Source organism: Pelodiscus sinensis, chromosome 6 (assembly GCF_049634645.1).
Source record: "Pelodiscus sinensis isolate JC-2024 chromosome 6, ASM4963464v1, whole genome shotgun sequence".
Classification (NCBI taxonomy): Eukaryota; Metazoa; Chordata; order Testudines; family Trionychidae; genus Pelodiscus; species Pelodiscus sinensis.
The window spans coordinates 27790916-27812934 of record NC_134716.1 but is presented as its reverse complement, the minus strand read 5'-3'; the positions used below and the strand labels follow the sequence as shown (position 1 = coordinate 27812934).

At 40.8% G+C, this 22019-nt stretch overlaps 1 protein-coding gene across 7 annotated transcripts in view; it reads left to right on the top strand.

The window, feature by feature from the left end:
- Positions 1-22019, top strand: part of KDM4C (lysine demethylase 4C) — a 392253-nt gene that overhangs the window by 58748 nt on the left and 311486 nt on the right. For all 7 annotated transcript variants that reach the window (XM_075931603.1, XM_075931602.1, XM_075931604.1 and 4 more), the window contains exon 5: positions 4293-4486. In XM_075931603.1, coding sequence (XP_075787718.1) covers positions 4293-4486 — 194 coding nt within the window. The remainder of the gene's footprint in view (positions 1-4292; positions 4487-22019) is intronic.

The window sequence follows — 22019 nt, the reverse complement described above, 5'->3', positions numbered from 1 at the left end:
TTCTAGAGTAGACTAGCTCATAGTGATCCATCGTATTAGGAAGAAGTCTAGTGGTGTAGATCAGACAGAACTTTTCAGAGGAAATAAAAGGTAAGTCTAATGTGCTACAACAAGAGCCACAGATAATTAGGCAATATAAGTATGAAACTTGTAAAAAAATGCTTCTTTGAGGTAACCAGGACAAAAGTATATTTCACCTTTTAAATCGAATTAAAAAAACTGTTACTGCAAAACTTTTGTCCATTAGGTCAGGCTGTCTGAAGTGTTTTCTGAAAAACCACCCATTGTGTTTGGCAAATATGTCGCTAAAATAGATGTACAGATTAGAAATATTTTCTAGTAAATATTTTTTCATTACAATTCTAGAACATTTTTATAGTTTAGATTGGCTCCAGAAAGATTTTAAATAAAAAGACTAACTCTGTTTTCCCCAAATGCCCAGAATATATATTGATTATATTCTCCCCATATGCCAAAGATGATGACAAAATGGATTCTAATGCCTAACTGCCTTTCTATAATCCAGTAGCTACCTACTAAACATTACATATGGATGAACCTATGTACTGTTAATTTAATGCTAGGTATTAAATATACCCAGCTGAGTTTTAACAGGTATTCCTAAGTGTTGAAATATTGGAGCTGTGAGACACTTTTATTGTGTCTCTTTGCTTTGCTTTCAGTGTTGCAATTGTGAGAATTAAACACACTTACATTATTGTCAATGAGATCTGACTCCATGTTATACTGAACAGACATTTTGCTTTTATGAAGTAATTTTACATTTTATGAAGTATTTTATGAAAGTATTTTACATTTTATGAAGTAACATCCTGCAACATTACAGTTGCAGAAATAAAACTGATTGTCTTGTATACAAAGGAGATGGGGAAAAAACAATTTAAAACTTGGCAAAATATTTTTAGACCATCATTAGCTAATAACCATCTGAATAGTTTTTGCCCAAACTCTTATCAACATTTTCTCCCAGGCTGACACAACATCATGCACAGCATAGACGTTATTTTGAGTAAATGAAAATAGATCATGTTCGCTAGACTGAAGGGATTATGTGTTTTGTGTATTCTTCACTCATGGTTTTGTGTTCATATGTAAATTTGGTGGGGGGGGGGGAGGGCGGGTTTGGGAAGAAAATGGCAGTGTGTTGATAGTGGTAGAAAAAGGACCAGAAAGCCATAAATACAGTAAATTAGTATGAGACAAATTGGTGACTCAGAATAGTGTGAGAAATTAAGATAGGACTACAAAGAAAGAGAATAGACAACTTGCTGCATTAATACTTCGTTAGTTATGTGAAAGAGAACATTATAGAAAGCACAATAGAATTTCCATGGTTAAGGTTGTTTTCAATTTTCTACTTTAAAGCAGATATTCATTGTCTTTGTATTTTCCCTAAATTTATGACACATGATCTGTGAGTAAAGATTTAATTTTCTGGTTATTTTTCAAGTAAATCTGTTAACTAATTTGAGTAAAAATAATTACATTTGTTCCTTTTAAGTTAACTTTGAGTCTCATGATTTTTTATACTCTGCATACAATTATTGAAAGGAGAAAATGTTTAGCAGCAACTAATGGGAAATCTATTTCTTAAATTTCCAACTGTGTTAATTTTTGTTTTATTGACATTACATAACTGCCTGTTTCTTCATCCCAAATATATTTACATCACAGGGCTTTTGTTTAAAATAAATTTATTTTTAGCCTTGTGGTTTTGAAGAAAATCTTGAAAACCTAGACTGAGAGTCTTATTTGCTGTCTTATCCTGTAATTTTTTATTTTTTTTCTGGCTGGCACATAAACACCTTTCATAAAAGCCAGAATCCTTGTGATCTCACCTCAAGCTTAGTAGCCCATGTTGTTCTTCATTAAAGTATCCATAATGGTCTGAGATCCTTCCTTAAAATTAAGCAGCTTAGAAGTTTATACACAGGATTACTATGAAGCGAATACATTTAAAGGTCCATACTCTCGTCTTCTCTACTAGGAAGGTGCTACCTCAATGACTTCACAACCACCAGGCACCACAGCATATGTATCACAACCTTGTATCTGCATAGGGGTGTCAGTATTTTATCACTCCTTTCCCCAAACTTGATTGAGATTTTCCTAAACTGTGCAGAGCTCCAGTAGAGTGTTATGCTTAAAAGAAGCACACGGGATCTTTTTCAGGGGGATAAGGCAACACGGACACACACGGACACGGACACACACATGGACACACGGACACGGTTGGGTGTGAGGAAGGAGCTGGGTTCTTGTCAGTCCTTAGGCCTTAATCAGTCACTCAGCATCACAGTCAATCTTCCTACAACATATGCTTATCGGGAACAAGTTGTTCTCTGTCACTTGATATCCATATACTGACGACTCCTCGAGGGTGTTGTTTTCTGTCGAATGTTGTTGTTGGTTCCCTATCAAGGGGTGCTTGCCACTAACTTCAGAGTTTGTCAATCTGCCTTAGTCCAGTTCGCATCTTCAGTGTGCTTTCGCTTAGTTGATAATTATTTGGTGCTTCTGAGTCTCCGGCCCCTCCTCTGACCATTTGAGCCTGCAGTAGCCTTCACACTTCTCTCCTAAAACATCCTTTCTGTCATTCACACAAACAATACATTTACAGAACTTCAGCATGAAACAAAAGGGTACTTCTAAGTCACTTTAACAAAGTTACAAAGTCTTTCAACGTTAAACTTCTATTATAAGGCCCTGCCCAATATTAACATCCCTTTGCTTTAACATCAGAGCATGCTAACCTGAAACAGAGCTGGAGCTAAGTTAACAAAGCTTCCTCGCCTGTCTGAGGCTTACATCTTGAGTTTAAATTTAATCCAAACCTTTTGCTATAACATACATTCATTATAACTAACTTATTAGTTACAAAATTCAAGAGGATGGGAAGAAATCTGGTCTTGCTTAACTGTGAGCTTGTATTTTAGTCCTGGTAGTGTCAGGAAATCTTAAGCACATGGTTAAGTGCTGCCCTAAATAGAGATGCTTTCTTGAGTTGGGGTCATGACTATTTAGCTTTAATATCATGGTGTTTTGTCTAGCAACTAGAAGATTTACCCAGCGTTGCTCAGTTGAGCAATGTCCCCATATGAGTGGGGTAGGAGTTTCAGTCCACCTGCCTTCACTAAAGGGTGCCTTGAGGGTGGGAGGCTTGGGTGGAGCTGGGGATGAGAGGTTCTGTATGCAGGCTGCCCTGGGGAGAGAGGACAACCCCGACCCCCTCTCACCACAGCAGCTTGGGGCCAGGTGAGAAGCACCTCTCCGTGGTCACTGCAGTTCCAGTGGGCACAGACGTGGGAGGAGTACATGTTCCCTGGCTGGGGCAGGTCCAGGTTCATCTGCTTCCTGTCTGTGTTTCCCAGCCAGCGTGAGGATTACAACAAACTCTGCATTGTCCCCTGGCTCCCTGATGAAGGGAAACAGGTAGCCATATCCCCATATGAATTGGGGGGGGGGGGAAATGGGAGCCTCAGCCTCCCCACTCTCCCTAAAGGGCACCTGGGGGTGAAGGCATGGGTGGGGCTGGGGAATAGGGGTTCAGTACGTAGGTTATCCTGAGCAGAGAGGACTACCTTAGCCCTCTCACCACAGCAGCTTGGAGCCAAGTGAGAAATGCCTGTCCATGACAGCTGCAGGAGACACAGCTGGGGGAAGGGTGCACGTCCCCAGGCTCGGGGACAGACAGACACAGAAACAGACAAGCCCTCACAAATATATAGTTAAACTTTCAGAGGTAAGCAAAATAATGTAGGTTTTAAATAACTGTTTAAAACTTTCATATTGCATGACTTTACCTTTGGAACCGAATAAATATGCATTTATACCTTTTTGAACAGGGTTCTGGTTTGTGGCTACATGCCTACAAAAGAGTTATTTTTTCTCTTGAGCTATAATTTGTAATGTAGGTGTCAGGGTTGGAGTCCCAAGGAGTTAGGTGCTGTAAAAACATATAGGACAATATGGTCTCTGCTCTGAAGAGCTTGCAATTTTATGGCCCGATCCAAACCCCATTATATTTAATAGGAGTCTTGGTTTATCTCAGCTGGCACCCTGAGTGTTTATAATCTTGTAGTTGCCTATTAATATATTACAAAATTAGGTCAGGCTTATACCACTTGGTTGATAATTAATTGTATTATTTTTTTCATCCCCCTCTTCAGTTAAAATATCTATTGGAATCATTTCAGCAGATTGTGTTTTCATTTGGTATTCAAGTTATTTTAGTATTCACTTATTAATGTATTTTGTTATGTCTGTTTCAGGGTATTGATGAATGGAATATTGCCCATCTCAACACAATATTGGATGTTGTCAGTGAAGAATGTGGAATTTCTATTGAGGGTGTAAATACCCCCTACCTCTATTTTGGCATGTGGAAAACAACATTTGCATGGCACACTGAAGATATGGATCTCTACAGTATTAATTATCTCCACTTTGGAGAGCCGAAGTCATGGCAAGTTGAATTTTTTTTTTAAATGAAAGCTCATTTTGAAAAATGCTCCTTTTTTGCTTCCTCTGATTAAAGTGAGCAGATGAGGTAGAATTATTTCATATTTTTCCATTTAAAAATCAAGACCAATCTGAAATTGACATCTTGTGAGTGAAGGAGAATGGCCTTAATCATGTAAACTTCTCATTTTAAAGGAATTGCTAAAAAGAAAAATAATCTGGGATTCTACTGAGTTCACCAAAAACCAACAAAGAATAGTTAAATAACAGGCATTTCTTGAATCAGGAAAACCAAGCTACTATTTGAAAGTAGTACTCTTATTAGAGCTTCATTGAAATCATTGGGACAGATATGATGTCTTAAGCCCATGTCAGCAACATATTTAAATATGCATTTAATTTAACTGCATAACCAGACCTCCTGAAGTTGATGAGACTGGTTAGGTGCTTAACATTAAGCATGTGCTTAAAAGTTATTTTGAATTTGGTCCATATTGTCCACTTTTGGTAGACTTAGCATGAGTGGAGTCTGACTGGTCTCTTAACTGTGATGCCCACAGCTAGAAAGGTTTTCTAAAACTAGACAGCTTTATAGTAGCGTAAGGAGACAACTGGGTAAACTTGCTATGTAGTGGAAATTCAAGGTACTGTGGGCTATAGGAGTGTGTTTGAAAGAGAAATTTCACATTTTTCACTTGGATGATCAAAAATTACTTTTAGTTGAAAATACTAGTAGCCAGAAATGTGATAGAGATAATTATGGCCATGCATTCAGTCACTTCTGGATTAGGAGAAGGAACTGTGACATTTTAAATTTGTAAGCTGGCAAATTGATCAACATGCTAAAAATTTTTCAGTAGCATAGTAGGAAAAACAATATTTTCTCGGTTTTAGTTCTAGTTTTAACTGCTTTGAATTTTAAATATAAAACAGGAGAGGTCTGTGATAGTACTGAGACGGTAAAGAAAGCTAGGACCCTAACTTCAGATCATGTAAATAACATATATCTGAGTATTGCATCATTGAATAATACATTTTGTTGGAAATGATTGGTTTAATAAATTTAAGCATATTATGGCTTCATTGTAGGAAAGAAAGGTGTACTTTTGAGATACAGCGTTGATGGATGTATCTGTTAAAAGCTAAATAGGCAGGTCTCATTTAAACACTAAGTTTTTATGTTCTATCTCAAGAAATATGAAAGTAATTTAGAAAGCAGTTTTGCAAAGCACTTAGCATTGTAAAATGAAAACTTGCCAATATATTTATTAATTCTAATAGAATGTGGACATGTTTTGGCAAGAATGTAGCAAAGTTCTGATCAATGTATTTTTAATCAAGTTTTAATATACTTGTACTTAATGCCCATCTAGTTTACAAAAAGTTTTTGAGTCTTCCAAATAACTGTGTAAAATTTAAAAAGAAATCTGTGTGATCCCTATGGAGGAATAGTGGACTCTAAGCACTTCGAATTTTTTTATTAAAGTCCCGCTCTCAAATCAGATTTGGCTTAAAATGAATCCTTATAGGGAGAGGGAAGACAGAGATACATGAAAGTCTTTCCAATTAATTTTTTTATATTTCCATTGGAAAGTATATATTCTCTGTACTGTTTGTAGCTTAGACACTGATGTGTTTAGCTAGTGTGTGAAAACCTGAAAATGAATTAACTAAAAAGAGTTAAGCCTTTTTCTTTTCATATTCCTAGGTGAAATTTAATACTAGCGTAAGTAGTGAAAATTATATTCGAGTTTTAAAATTCTTTCAGTTTTAATAATCTCAGCATTTTCAAAATGTGCGAGGTTTTTATTTTTGAAGCACAAGCTCTTTAATCTGATTGTTAGGCACTGCTAGCTTTAGCGATGGTAGGAAATTAGAACTTATGTTTAGTGAAAAATTACATATCAAAATTAGTTTTTGTTCGAATTTCAAACAAAACTCCAGAATTTCCATATTTCTTGTGAATTAAAAATTTCTGAACAATTTCATTTCTGAACTATCAAGTAATTTCATTTTTATAATATTGAAGGTTTTTGTTCTGAGAAGGAAAAAAGTGTTTCATTGCAATAATGTTGAAACATTGTCGCTATAAAATGTTAAATGTAAATATAATACCTCAAATTAATATTTTAATATAATAGTTAAAACAATAAAATCACAATACAATTTTTGTACCCTAAGGAAAAGTTTTGACATCACAACAATCTGTTTGAATATTTTCCCAATGAAAATTTTGTCAAAATCCACATTTCTACAAATTATTTCCATCTTGACAAAACTACATTTTTTGATGGAAAAGTATTCCACTGAAGCATTTTCAAATCATTATAATTTTTATATATTAGCTAAATGGTAATTAGATTAAAAACTTTCACAAATGGGAACTAGGCACTCAACTCTAATTGGAGGAAAAAAAAATGAGAGTTCAGTAACTAACTGTTCTGTGCCTTTGAAAAATGTCCCCTCCAAAACATTTTGTATTACTATTCTGTGGTTAGGGCCCTACCAAATTCATGGACCATTGGGATCAATTTCACAGTTAGGGGATTTTAAAAATGGAAAATTTAATGATTTCAGATATGTAGAAATTATAGGGATCCTGACACAAAAAGGAGTTGTGTGGTGGTTGCAATGTTATTGTAAGGGAGTTATTTTATTGCTACCTTTACTTCTGCAAAACTGCTGGCAGCAGCATTGCCTTCAGTGTTGGGTAGCTGGAGAAGGCTGCTGCCCAGGAATCAAGCTCTGAAGACAAAGCTACCAGCAGCAGCAGTGCAGATGTAAGGATGCTCTAGTATGGTATTGCCACCTTTACTTCTGTGCTGATGCCTGCAGAGCGGGGCCCTTAGTCAGCAGCATCTACTCTCTGGCCACCCAGCTCTGAATGCAGCAGCACAGAAATAAGGGCAACATGGGTGTGGTTACCACTCTTACTTCTGCACTGCTACTGGCTGCGTGCTGCCTTCAAAGCTGGGCACCCAGCTCTGGACGGAGTGCAGAAATAAGAGTGGCAAGATTGTGACTCTTCTAAAATAACCTTGTGATTTCCTGGCAACTCCATTTTGTATCAGGACCCCAAATTTGAGAAATGTTGGTCTCCCTGGTGAAATCTGTATCATATAGGGTGAAAGCACACAAAAGGCCAGATTCATGGGAGAACACCAGATTTCATGGTCCATGATGTGTTTTGCATGGTTGTGAATTTGGTAAACGAAAACATTTCATTTCCTGATCATTCTTTAAATATAAGTACTTAATAGATCCACATAAATTTTATAACAAAATGTGTTTACATTAAATTTGAGTACAGTTAAGTTCAGTAAATATTAAAATCTTAAGGCATTTTGACAGACATAATTAGATGATGCTTGCTCAGCTGCATCAAAAGTACTACAAAATGAACTGTAATGACAGTTGACTCATTTGGTTGCTGAGCAACAGCAGGCACAGATCATGACACTGACAAACAAACGCTCGTGTTAGTCTAATGGTTTAGAATGAAAGCCACAAAGTGGAGGAAGCAGATGGGCCTAGAATGAAAGGGTCGCAGTTTAGAGGGAAACGGCACCTGTATTCCTCCTCTAAGTCTCGTCAAGGGTACCACTTAATGGTTTCTGGCTCCTAGCCATACTCTCTCTTGGGCTGGCACTCCTCTCTCTCTCTATCCTGACTGGAGGTTTTGAAGGCTGCTCGAAGCTTTAACATAAGAATGGCCATACTGTGTCAGACCAAGATCCATCTAGGCCAGTATCCTGTTTTCTGGTCCATCTGGTGCCAGGTGCTCCAGAGGGGATGAACAGAACAGGGCATCGTCAAATGATCAGTCCCCTGTTGCTCATTCCCAGCTTCTGGCATAAGGACACCATCCCTGCCCATCAGCGTTCCCTCTAGTTTTTCTCATCCCTGAACAGCATGAATTTTGTTACGTACACCAATGTAGAGGTGATGTGCGACACATCACCTTCATATTGGTGCACATAACAAAATTCATGTGGTAGGAGTGGGGCCAAGGGGTTCTGAGTGTGGAGTGCAGGAGTGGAAGTAGCCAACAGGTATCCTGGGGATGGTGCATGTGGTGCTTGCCCCTGCTGGGTAGAGGCAGTACATGGAGTCCTGTGGTCCTCACACACACGGGAGCTGGACCTGCTGCTTCCCTGCTGGCCACAGCACAGAGTTTCCTCAGCCAGGGCAACTTGGTGCTGGGGACAGCAAAGAGGGGCCTCTTTTCCCTGCCAACACAGTTCGGTGCTAGAGCTAGCAGGGAGGGGCATCTCTCTGCTAGCTGCAACAGTTCCTTCTGGAGCCGGCATGGAGGGAACTCCCCTCTCCCCCCCGACAAGGGTGGCTGCTGTTTGCTGGGGCAAGTGGAGAGGGGTATGGTACACCCACTGGCCATAGCAGTTTTGGGCCTTGGAGAGAGGCTGCACATCTTAGCCGGAATTTAGCTGCCCATTCTGGCTTAATACCCATTGATGAACCTTTCCTCCATGAATTTATTTAGTTCTGTTAGGCTACGTTTACACTGCACATTTATTTCAGAATAAGCTATTCTGGAATAGTTATTCTGAAATAGTTTATTTTAAAATAGCTCATCTAGACTGCAGGGAAGCCTCAAAATTAGTCCGACGCAGGCTTCCCTAATGTAGACATGGTATTTCTATTTAGAGCCCCAGGAGGCACTGGGGAGGAATAACTTAGAATGGCCCTGGTGAGGGGCTATTTTGAAATAGCAGAAGTGGAGTGTCTATACAGCCCCTATTCTGAAATAGCTATTTTGGAGTAGGCATTATTCTTTGTTGAATGAGGTTTATGGAAGTCGGAATAAACCTCCCGTCATTTTGAAATTATTTCGAAATAATGCTATTGCTGTATAGACTCTCGCATAGTTATTTCAGAATAACAGCCGTTATTCTGAAATAACTTTGCTGTGTAGATGCACCCTTATAATCCTGGTCTTTGCAACATACTTTGGGAGAGAATTCCACAGGCTGACTCTGCATTGTGTATGAAGAAGTATCTTCCTTTGTTTTAAATCTAGTTCATATTAATTTCATTTGAAGATCCCTTGTTCTTGTGTGTATAAGGAATAAATAGCCCTTTGTTATCTTTCTCTACACTAGTCATGATCTTATACACTCTCTTAGTCATCTCTTTTCCAAGCTGAAAAGACCCAGGGGTATGGAAACTGTTACATATCCCTAATAATTTTTTTCCCCTTTGTGAGCCTTTTCCAATTTCAGTACAGGTTGAACCTCTCTAGTCTGACGTTCTCTTGTCCAACAACATGTGTGGTCCTGCATGACTTTAGTTAGCCAGATGTCCACTTATCATAGATGTAGTAAAGTTTCCCACAGTCCCATAACTTTTTGTTTACAGCCACCAGCCCTGGCTCTCAGTGTTCTGTGCTGTAATTTAACTCTAATTTACCCCTAAATGTCTTCTAAAAGCCCAGTAAGCAGTGGAAATATTGCTAATGCTGCTAGACAATATTGACCTCCTGTGGTTTGGCAAATCCTCTGGTTCGGCACCAATCTGGTTCTAAGGATGCCAGACTAGAGAGGTTGAACCTGTAGTATAATAAAGGCAGAATACTTAACAGAATATGAAGATTGGCTTTTTGTAGAAGATGCATATGCTGCTCCAAGATATGATATTATATATCCATAAATCCAAAACATTTGAATAGGGCCTTTTAAATTTTGGAAAACATTCTAGGCACATTAGGAGTCTGAAATCAGTTTATTCTTGCTGCTATTATCTGACTCTCATAAAATAGTGATGAAGGTAGATACTTTTCAGATCTGGAAGGATTAAGATGATATAAATCTTTTTCAAGCATATTAGTGAAGGATACATGAAAGTGTTGATTAAACGGGAACAAAGCAATTATTTTCATAGGAGTTTGGATATTTGAATTCTGATATAGTAAGACTAGTTTCATTTTTATTAGAGAAAGCATGTGTGTATAAAGTATATTTAATACTGTTTTATTGTACTCATTTATGGGTTTGTGTTTTAGTATTGGGATTTGGAATATTTGCCATTCATGGAGTCAAATCCTGCTGTTAAAAAGAAAGAGTATAATCTAAAATGACAATGTGCGTAGATAAATACAAAATGAATGGGTCCTCAGTTTGTAGAAAGGCATTTTCAGTGGCACTCCTGATCTTCATGCTGTAATTCCAGGGAATGAACTGGGAATCATAAGATAGTACCTTACTGTATGATTTGTTGTGTATATGTCAGTGGTTCCCAACCTTTTTCATTCCACGGACCAGCAAACCCATTCACAAACTTTTGGCGGACCGGTATCATTTTATTTATTTGTGAATAGGTTTGCTGGTCTGTGGTATAAAAAGCCCCCTAGAGTCCCCCAGTGCCAGCCTTAACCCCTAAAGTCCTCCCTCCACTACTCCCCAGTGTCAGCTACTGACCCCAGAGCCCCCAGTGCTTGGCCTCCCCTCCCCACCTAGATCTGCGCTGCCTCCCAGCACCCAGCTAAGCGCTGCTGCCAGTGTCGCGGCTGCTCTAAGGCTCCATGTGGCCCTCCTGCTGCTCAGTGAAGCACTCTTCCATGTCCGGGAGGAGAGCCTGCCCCGCCCACTGCTTGTTGGCTGAGAGGCAGGGCATGCCTCTCCCAACAGCCGTGGTGGGAGGGGAGATGCTGGGCAATATATCCCAGCCCTAGGCCCTAGAGCCACTGGTGGCCTGGCAGCCAGCGGTTCATGGTCTGGAAATGGTCCGCGGACAGGCGGTTGGGAACTGCTGCTGCATATTATAAAGCGTTTTGGAGAGAGGGTCAATCCTAAGATACAGAGAATGGGAAAGGAAAGTGACTCCATAACTTTAATTGAAAATAGACCAGAGAGCTGAATGGCAGGAACATAAGAAGCCAAGATGGGAGGAGCAGGATGAAAGAGTCTTAGCTCAGGAGTAAATGCATGGAAAGGTAGAGGAGTAGAATGAAGCAAGTCCATGGTGAAGTTTTGAAAGAAAGTTTAAAATGGACTCTTAGATGACTAGAAGCCAATGAACATTACCAAACCATCAGCGATATTGGGCAGGCTTTCATTCTAGAGCAAGAGCAGATTCTGATTGTAAGTATTTTGATCCTGTGTATATAGCATGAGATTGTGCCATACACAGAAGAGGAGGATGCAGAGACAGTCCTCTGACCTTGTGCATTAGGGAAGGCTTCAGACAGTTCCTAATAGAATAGAATAGATAGGCATCAATATCAATTTCAGGGGAAGTACTGTTTGGGTCAGGATGAAATTGGCAGTGTTCTGCATTGGTGATTACTAAAAAGGAGTAGAGGGGAGAGAACTCATCTAACATGATGCCCAAGATTTTTGCCTTAGGGAGCAAATTGTTTGAGGCTAAGGAGAAAGATGGTAGAAGCAATAGGGGAGCAAATGAAGGCATGCCTCTTAGAAAGCAGATAAAAGTCTCTGCAGGACATTTTAGTCCTTCAGGAATAGGATGCTTTGGTGTAACCAACAACTGAAAGAATCAAGACTAGAAAGCTGGGAAACGTTGTCATAATAAAACCTATCTCTTATGTTGTGTTTTTTATCAGTATATCTCAAAGGACTTCATAGGAGCTAAGTAACATTATTGCCACTTCACACACAGAGAAACTGAGACACAAAAATTGATATGGTTAGGAGCGGGGTATCATCTGTACAGATTTGATATAACCTGTTAATCAGTTCATGAGTCACATTTTATAGCTAGAAAAAAAAATATGTAGAAGCCAATAGAGTGAAGAATAGACTCTGAGAGACTCTTAAGCAGAGTGTAAGTAACATGTAAATTTTTCATGAATGAAGGGCATAGTTGAATTCCAATTAGGACGGTCTGTGGTAAGTAACACTAAACGTCACAAAGATCAGGTATGAAGGGAATCATCATAAGCAATAGTGTGATTTACTAATTTATTTGGAGAAGGGCAATCTCACAATAAAAGGTCAATGCCCACTTTCAAGTCAGTGAAACGTGCTGGAGAAGGTGGTCAGGACGGCAAGAGACGGCCACCATTTCCAGAACTTTGTTGAGGAATTGAGTTTGGAAACTGGATATCTTTTTATGAGCAAGGAATGATCATATTTTGGTTTAAAGAGCTAATAGCAGTTTCGAGAAAGACCTGGAAAGTTACAGAAGGTGTAGTGCTTTGTTAGTATAGTAATTATAAGGAGTCAGAAGATAAAACTTGAGTTTGGTAGGGAAGTCAGTAACAAGATATGCTTTTTTGAGGACAATATTCTGATGGATGGGAAAAGATACGTAAAATAAAAGGATGTCAGTTTTCAGGTAAATCAAGAGATGGCTGGTCTCAAAGCAGTAGCGTGGGTGATACTCGATTTCCTAAATGAATAGCATGGTGAATTGTTCATATTGCTCAATGGACAAAGATGTTGGGAGTGGGTATTGGGACGGTGATCTGGAATTAGGTTGGAATACCTGCTTTGATAAAATGTGGAGGATGATGAACTAAGCTAATCATCAACCAATGACTTTAAAGTTAAACAAATTTTTACTGGCTTAAAGCTTTGCAATTGTGTTTAATGCTAATCAGACGAAGGAGATTCTCAGCTTTTACTTCCCCACCCTCCATCATCACAGACACTAGTATTACAGTGCAGTAGCTTGGTAAAATGTCACATTGAATTAGCTTGAATCTAATGGCATTTTCCACTATCTCTGGAAATATCTGCTTTAATAACCACAGAATCCTATTGCTTATATCCAATTGTTTTTTTACAAAGATAAGAGTCATTTGGGTGACTACAAAAGGCTGTTTCTCATCAGCCTGATACCCATATTTTTCATTTAGCTTATATATTTTTATGCAGTAATGTACATTTTGAAAATGTTATCATTCCTTGTTTCATTTGTGTTTGCTTTTACTATGAATAGTTTTATTTTTAAAAACTGTTACACTTAAACAAGATAGACAGCTTATCTATAATTTTTATTGAAAATAATTACCAAAATCTGGGCACTCTATGGAGATCAACAATTTCCTATCCATCCATAGTCACCAGATGGTGGTGTGCAGTATGTTGACATTTGTTTTAATACTAAATCAATACAGGTTTAATTCCCAATTTAATGACTGTCACATGTATAACTTACAGTGTTAAATAAAGTACTTATCTCACAGCACAAAAAATTAAAATGAGTGAAATCCATCCATTTTATAAATTGCTTGGGTATAATTTGTAAAATGGAACTAATGAAGACAACTGTCCAATAAATAAAAATTCAGTATAGAAGTATTTAATGTTAAGACTATTTAAACATTTTTAATTGCATAAAAGCTTTTTACGAACTTACCATAGTATCCTGGATTCCTACAAAATGTTTAACTGGCATCTGAAGATTTATTATTGCCCAGTTATTAGGATATGGGTTAAATCTTGTAATACAACTGTTTAGGCGTCTCTCTAATATTTCACCGATGTCCCTCTATTATGGCTTAGAGACCACTTCTGTATAGATAGGGGAAGTTCAGTTTGTTACTCATTCAACCCATGGCTTTTTTTGTCAGAGTGACAAACTGCTGGATATAATTGTTTACTACACTGAACAGTGTTCCCTGTAAGATTTTCCATCCATGAGCGGCGTAAGTTTTGTATTGTGCACCAATATTGAGATCATGTGCACATGTTTGAATGTGTGCCATGGTGGCTCCCAAATTATAAACCTCTCCCTTTCCCCCTCTGCTGCCATGTCTCCCATCATCCCCTTGCCCCATTTGCTCCCCTGGTTTCTGCTGCTGACCCGCCCCCACCCTCACCCTCCTCTGCTGTCCTGGCTCCTGCCCTTCTCACTCCCCTCAGCCCTCCAGGGATTTGCCCCACCTCCCCTTCCTCTTTGACACCTGTACTTGCTCTTCCCTTCTCCGCTGTGTTCACCCTTCCTCTAGCCCTCCTCCCCATCTCCTTTCCTAACACCTCCCTCTACCTGGCTGCCCTGCCTCTCTCCTCTGCCTTCTGGTGCCTGTCCCTCCCCTCAACTCTGCTCCCCCATATCTTCCCTTCTGCTTCATCCCCACAATCCCCCTCACACCTGCACCTTACCTTACCCTCTGCACCCTCCTGGTGCCTCCCCCTTCCCTCACTGCCCCTGCCCTCCCAACACCTGCCTCCCCTTGCCCTATTCCTCCCTGGTGCCCACCCCCTCACTGCCTTCTGCCCCAGTTCTCCTCATGCCCCTCTGCACCCTCTCACGTGACTTGCTCCAATCCTTGCCTTCCTCATGTCTACCCTTCCTTTCAACCCCTTTTCTCCTGGCACCCACTCCCCGCTCCTCTCCCAGTATCACTCTGTCTCCTCTCCTCTCTCATGGACACCTTCCCATTCCTCCCCACCCCTGCTCCTCCTGCCCTTCCCCCTCATTGTCTTCTCTTGGCCACCTGGCAATTGTCTCTCCTCCATCCTGCTCCTTGGTGTCTTCCCCTTTCTTTTCCTGCCCTGGTCCCCTCCTCTCCTTGCAGCACTAGCCCCTTCTTCTCCTCACCCCCACCTTTCCCTTAGTTAATCCCTTTCCTTCCCTTCTGCCTTCCTGACACCTGCACTTGCTGGGCAGGGCAGCATGGTGGGCGGGTTCCCTGTGTGCCAGGGCTGGAGCCGGGGCCATGGTGCTACTTCTAGTACTATGGCCCCGGCCCAGAAGCAGCTTCACCATCCCCTGACTCCAATCCTGGCACACTGGGAAGCCACCTGCTGCATGGCTCAGCCCTGGGACAGCTGGGGCTGGGACTGTGGTACTAAAAATAGCACCATGACCCCAGCTCCGGTCCCCGCACCAGGGTAACATGTTTAGTGTGCCAGGACTTAAGCCGGGGCCATGGTGCCATTTTTAGTACTGCTGTTCTGGCCCCAGCAGCTGCCACACAACTGCGGCCCCAAATGCTCCCAAGGGCCGGGCGACATGGCGGGTGGCTGCCCTGTGTGCCAGGCCATGGTGCTATTTTTAGTACGGCAGCCCAGGCTCCAGCTCTTGCAACCCCCCATAGGCCACATGGTGGCTGTCCAGCTGCTCCTGGGGTGGGCAGTCTTCTAGGGGAGGGGCCAGATGGCAGAGGCAGATGGGTTTGCAGTTACGTGGCTATGCTGAGGGGATGGGCGGGAATGACATTTTTGGTGAGTGCCTGCACAGGTGCGTATCTTATAATGATCCCTGATATTGACTCTTTTTGCATTCTCCCAAATCAAAAGTTGTTACCAAATTTAACAGATTCAGAGAAGCTATGAAAACTAGCTCTCCGGACAGTTACGTAGTAACTGGGCTCATCCGCTATGGGATGGTATCTCAGGTGCGAAGTAACACCAGTATCTAATCACCTGGAGATTGTCTATCTCCGAGGTCGTCGCACCAATAAAAACTTAACACAATAATTAAATTTAAACCACAAGACTATATTATTTAAAGCAAATTTAACAGTATATACCTCGATTAAACTTATAGGGGGCAGTCCCCTTTTATACTACATGGACCTTGAGGGGCAGTCCTTCCAAGGTCCCTATACCTACTTACAGAGTCAAAACGGCGCAGGGACGATGGTGGGGTTGCTGGCGACCTCAGGCCTCTGGCTAATTAAAAGCCTCGGGTGAGGAACAACCAGGCGTCCCTCGGCGGACGATCCTGACGCTTGGTGACCTTCTAGCCTTTGGCCGTTTTAGAGCCTCGGGCGAGGAACTACCAAGGAGATCCCTTGAAGTGTAGGTTGAGTGCGGCGGCGGTTGGTTCGTCTTCCACAAAGCCTCTGGCCTCCGGCTCCTCTTCTCCGCACTTCGGAGCGGCAGGATTGGTGGTAGTAGACTCTGTTGCTATTCTAAAATAAAACCTAAACTAATCACGATGCACCCGCTGAACAGACTCGAAGATGGCCAAAATGCTTCAAACCGACGCAGCCTGCCGGACAGACACGACGACGATATCTAAATCTAATCTAAAACCTATGCTAACTAAACTGATTTAAGCCTAAATGGTAGGATAGCATGAGCCTTCCGCCAGCTATACCTAAAAGACTAATTAGACCTCTCTCATACCAAAACCTAGGACAAAGACTTGGATAGAACTCTCACTCTCTAGCCTAGCCTACCCGACAGAAACCGACGAACCCGGAGCAGCCCGACGCAACAACAACTGCTGCGTGGTAGAGGCTTAAATAGCCTGGGTTCGTGAATATTCATGAGTTCCGTGGTTTAAACCGATTGGTTGCAGGATGATGCTTCTTTAAACTGATTGGATAACAGCTCAGAAAACAAATACAGGTGATTGGTTATTAAAGGATGCTATATTAGCATAATTTTGTATTAATTGGTTGACACATCATACCACACATCCCATTATATTCAAATCTTAACAGGTAACTGGCATACGTGTGGGATGTGACATAAACCAGACCAGTGATGGATGCCAGATAATAGAATTCACCCAAAATGGAGTTTTGGCAGCCATTTTGAGAAATCACCTTTTCAGATATAAGACAGTTGATTGTATGCCCAGTATATTTGACATATGTCAGACTTTTCTTGATCTTTACACAGTTCCCTTTTCCCAAGGATGCACAAGTTACATTATACTCTTCCTTACATAGTGGTTACAATTATATTCAAGTGCAGTTCATAGAACAATAGGACTGGAAGGGATCTTGAGAGGTCATCGAGTCCAGCCCCCCGCCCTCAAGGCAGGACCAAGCTCCGTCTACACCATCCCTGACAGATGTCTATCTAACCTGTTCTTAAATATCTCCAGAGAGGGAGATTCTACCACCTCCCTTGGCAATTTATTCCAATATTTGACCACCCTGACAGTTTTTCCTAATGCCCAATCTAAACCTCCCCTGCTGCACTTTAAGCCCATTACTCCTTGTCCTGTCCTCAGAAACCAAGAGGAACAAATTTTCTCCTTCCTCCTTGTGACACCCTTTTAGATATTTGAAAACTGCTATCATGTCCCCCCTTAATCTTCTTTTTTCCAAACTAAACAAGCCCAGTTCATGAAGCCTGGCTTCATAGGTCATGTTCTCTAAACCTTTAATAATTCTTGTCGCTCTTCTCTGTACCCTTTCCAATTTCTCCACATCTTTCTTGAAATGTGGCGCCCAGAACTGGACACAGTACTCCAGCTGAGGCCTAACTAGTGCAGAGTAGAGCGGCAGAATGACTTCACGAGTTTTGCTTACAACACACCTGTTGATACAACCTAGAATCATATTTGCTTTTTTTGCAACAGCATCACACTGTTGACTCATATTCAACTTGTGGTCCACTATGACCCCTAGATCCCTTTCTGCCATGCTCCTTCCTAGACAGTCGCTTCCCATCTTGTATGTATGGAACTGATTGTTCCTTCCTAAGTGGAGCACTTTGCATTTCTCTTTATTAAACTTCATCCTGTTTACCTCTGACCATTTCTCTAACTTGCTAAGGTCAATTTTGAATTATGTCCCTATCCTCCAAAGAAGTTGCAACCCCACCCAGTTTGGTATCATCTGCAAACTTAATAAGCGTACTCTCTATCCCAATATCTACATCATTGATGAAGATATTGAACAGTACGGGTCCCAAAACAGACCTTTGAGGAACTCCACTTGTTATCCCTTTCCAGCAGGATTTAGAACCGTTAACAACAACTCTCTGACTACGGTTATCCAGCCAATTATGCACCCACCGTATCGTGGCCCCATCTAAGTTATATTTGCCTAGTTTATCAATAAGAATATCATGCGAGACCGTATCAAATGCCTTACTAAAGTCTAGGTATATGACATCCACCGCTTCTCCCTTATCCACAAGGCTCGTTATCCTATCAAAGAAAGCTATCAGATTAGTTTGGCATGACTTGTTCTTCACAAACCCATGCTGGCTATTCCCTATCACTTTATTACCTTCCAAGTGTTTGCATATGATTTCCTTAATTACCTGCTCCATTATCTTCCCTGGGACAGACGTTAAACTGACCGGTCTGTAGTTTCCTGGGTTGTTCTTATTCCCCTTTTTATAGATGGGCACAATATTTGCCCTTTTCCAGTTGTTACATGACAACAAGATTGATACATTCTTTGCACTTATAAAGACAATGTAATTCTGCTACATTTCTCTACAAAGTGAAATTAAGTGCATCATCTGTTTTTAAGGGCTTCATAATATTTGGAATTTGCTCTGTTTTTTAAACTTTTCCTCAAAGTACACTGCTAAAGCAGCAGTCTTCTCTTAGTTTATTATAGAAGTAAGTGTTGAAGCCTGAGTAAATTGTTCATAACTTTTTTCTTCTAGTCTATTCAGCAGGTCTGTTTATTGTAGCTTATATAATATCTTACAACTTTTCTGACGTAGTTTTATAAAGATTCTTTCATGCTGGTGCCCATATCATGAATATGAGAGAGTTGTGTAGAATATGTGATGATGATGATGATGATGCAAGCTTTCCTACACAGAAACCATACATACTTAAATATTTTTGTGCTACATACTGCATAAACAACTAACATTGCTCTGAATTCCAACCCTATGGGATACTCTCCTGAGGACTGATCTACTTTTCTGGAATGTCAAAACTTTCTCCTTTTAAATTTTTCATGTTGAACTTAATTCTTGTAAACACAAAAAAGGCAGACAGGCATAGAATTATGCTTATGCTGAGCATAGGCAAGCTGCAGGCAAAGGAATAAAATGTTTCTGTACTGGCCTTATGAGCAAATCATCTGTGACTTGGAGAAGCAAACTTTTTGTCAGCTGATAGTTACTTACATATAGTAATTGGCATGTGAATTTCCATTAAGGCTACTAAAGACATGGTTTCTGAATTGCACATAAGAATGGCCATACTCGGTCAGACCAAAGGTCCATTTAGCCCAGTATCTTGTCTGCTGACAGTGGCCAATACCAGATGCCCCCAGAGGGAGGAAACACAACAAGTAATCATCATGTGATTCCTCTCCTGTCATTCATTTCCAGAAAAACAGAGGCTAGGGACACCATTCCTACCCATCCTGGCTAATAGCCATTGATGGACCTAACCTCCACACATCTATCTAGCTTTTTTTTAACCCTGTTAAAGTCTTAGTCTTCACAACCTCTTCTAGCAAGGAGTTCCACAGGTTGGCTGTGTGCTGAGTGAAGAAAAACTTCCATTTGTTTGTTTTAAACCTGCTGCCTATAAAGTGTTAATACTGAAAATTTTATTGGACAATGTGGAGAGTTTGGCACCATTTCAAGAATATATTGTGTAGCAAGACAACTATGTGGAAGCTTTTACTTTCTATAAGATTAAGGACTGTGCTCCCTACTTGGCTATGATACATGAGCTGCTAACTGCATTGCCATTTATGAGAGTTAAGCATCTAGAATTTGAGTAGAGGCTAGAGTCTGGAATGTCACGATTTTAGCCAACTGTTTTACCCTTGTATAGACTTGTTAAAATGTAATTCTCATAAAAATAATGTATTGCCACTACCGAAAAGTGAAATCCTCATTTTATCTGCAAAACAGATACAGCATAGACAGTGGCAATGGACCTCAGTGCTGACCTTGAGGGGCAAGAGGTTTTTTACTCTTCAGGAAAAGCCTTCCTTTGGCTATTAGTTGATAATCCTAATGTCATGGACCAGTTGGTGGTGGCTGTTCGGCTGCTTAGAGAACTAATAAAATCCCCGTCAGTTTACATAGGCCTTTAGACATGCATCATGTGTGAATAACTAAGCATGTTAAGTATTGTGTAATTCACTAATTGAATAGTCAGTGCATTTTTGCATTGACTATTCGATTAGTTGATAAGGCATAGCTGCCCCTTTGAAACGCCTTAGTGGTGTTTCAAAGGGGCAGCGCCGCATGGAGGCCAGGACCACAGGCAAGCGACTAGTTGACCATCTTGTCGACTATCTGATAAGCATTTGCTTATTGGATAGTCGACTAGTCCTTAACATCCCTATGAAGAACTCTTCCTCTTCAAGCACGATGACATTGGAAATGATGAACTAGAGCTTAATGCTTCCAAATACTAATTACCACTCCCCTGAGCAGTAGTGTTCGCTGATCACCCAGCTATGGAAAAATTAATGAAAGGTTCTGAACAAACAGCACCTCCAAAATAATCAGTTTTAGAGTTACAGTAGCATTACAAGTTAAGGTTGAAATGGTACTGTAATAGCCATTATAGATTACACAAATATGTTCTTTGGCTACAATATCTGGAAAAATTAAAGCTAATTTCTTTGGCATTAGTACATATAATTACACCCCAAAACATAGAGAAAAATTAACCTTAAATTGCAAAAATCTACCTTGTTTTTTTACACTCTGACCCACCATTCATATAAAAATATTTTATGCTCACTATTATTTTTTGCTTTTTTAAAAATAAAATTTATCTTACAAGCTGGGCTTCTCTGGCATTTTTTTCTTTATTCATGTAGTAAATATGTGCTTCTCAGTGCAAAACCCCATCTGTTTATTCTAACTGCCTGAGCTGGCTTAACTTATTTGAATTGCAGCCTACTTAAACTGCATTCCTGTGTGTGTGTGTGCCTGCCTGCCTGCCTGCCTGCCTTCCATGTCTAGAGCAAAGGAGAGGTAAGCAAGTGTAGAAGTCAGTTGAGTACATGGAAATGAAAGGCTGCACCGAACTCATGTTCTCAGAAACTGTTATGAATTTTGCATTTACTTGCTTCTCCTTTTTCTAGGTGCATGAGGGCTCAGAGATTTAGATCTTGCGGTAATACTGGGGCTTCAGACTTCAGTCTTCCAGCTCTATTCCCAGCTTCTGCCCCATGAGGGGCACTGGGGATCATGGTGTTACCTACTGAGGTGGGACAGAAACCAGAAGCCCTGAGCATAGGCACCCACCCTCCCTGAGGCTGAAGCCCTGCGCCCTGGCACACTTACTGGATTGAACCCTAGCCTCAGTGTTTCTTTTGGTCTTGCTCCTGATGGCTAGAAGTCTTCAGCTCCCTCCAACTTCCTGGAGCTCTGCCCACCCCCATGCCCTGCTGGTTGTAACTCCAGTCGCCTAGTGGCTGAAACACTGAGCCTCATAGCTAAAGCTTTGAAGCAGTACAGTGTTTGCTGTTTTGTTTTTGTCTCCATTGCTGCTGGATAGGTGATTTCCAATTTCACTAAGTGTCCAGTTGACCGATAAGTCCGTAATTGGTGTTCCTATCTTTAAGGGTCTACTGTACGTTGACAGTTTGTCAAATACTGCAAGTGGGCATCACAGAATTCATGGGAAGCATGTTTTCCTAGCTAAACTGCCATATTTTTGCAGCCTCCATAACAGCAAACTACAGGCAGTCCCCGGGTTACGTACAAGATAGGGACTGTAGGTTTGTTCTTAAGTTGAATCTGTATGTAAGTCGGAACTGGCATCCAGATTCAGCCGCTGCTGAAACTGATCAGTTTCAACCGCGGCTGAATCTGGACACCAGTTCTGACTTACATACAGATTCAACTTAAGAACCCCAGGCGTCCCCAAGTCAGCTGCTGCTGAAACTGATCAGCAGCTGATTCCAGGAAGCCCGGGGCAGA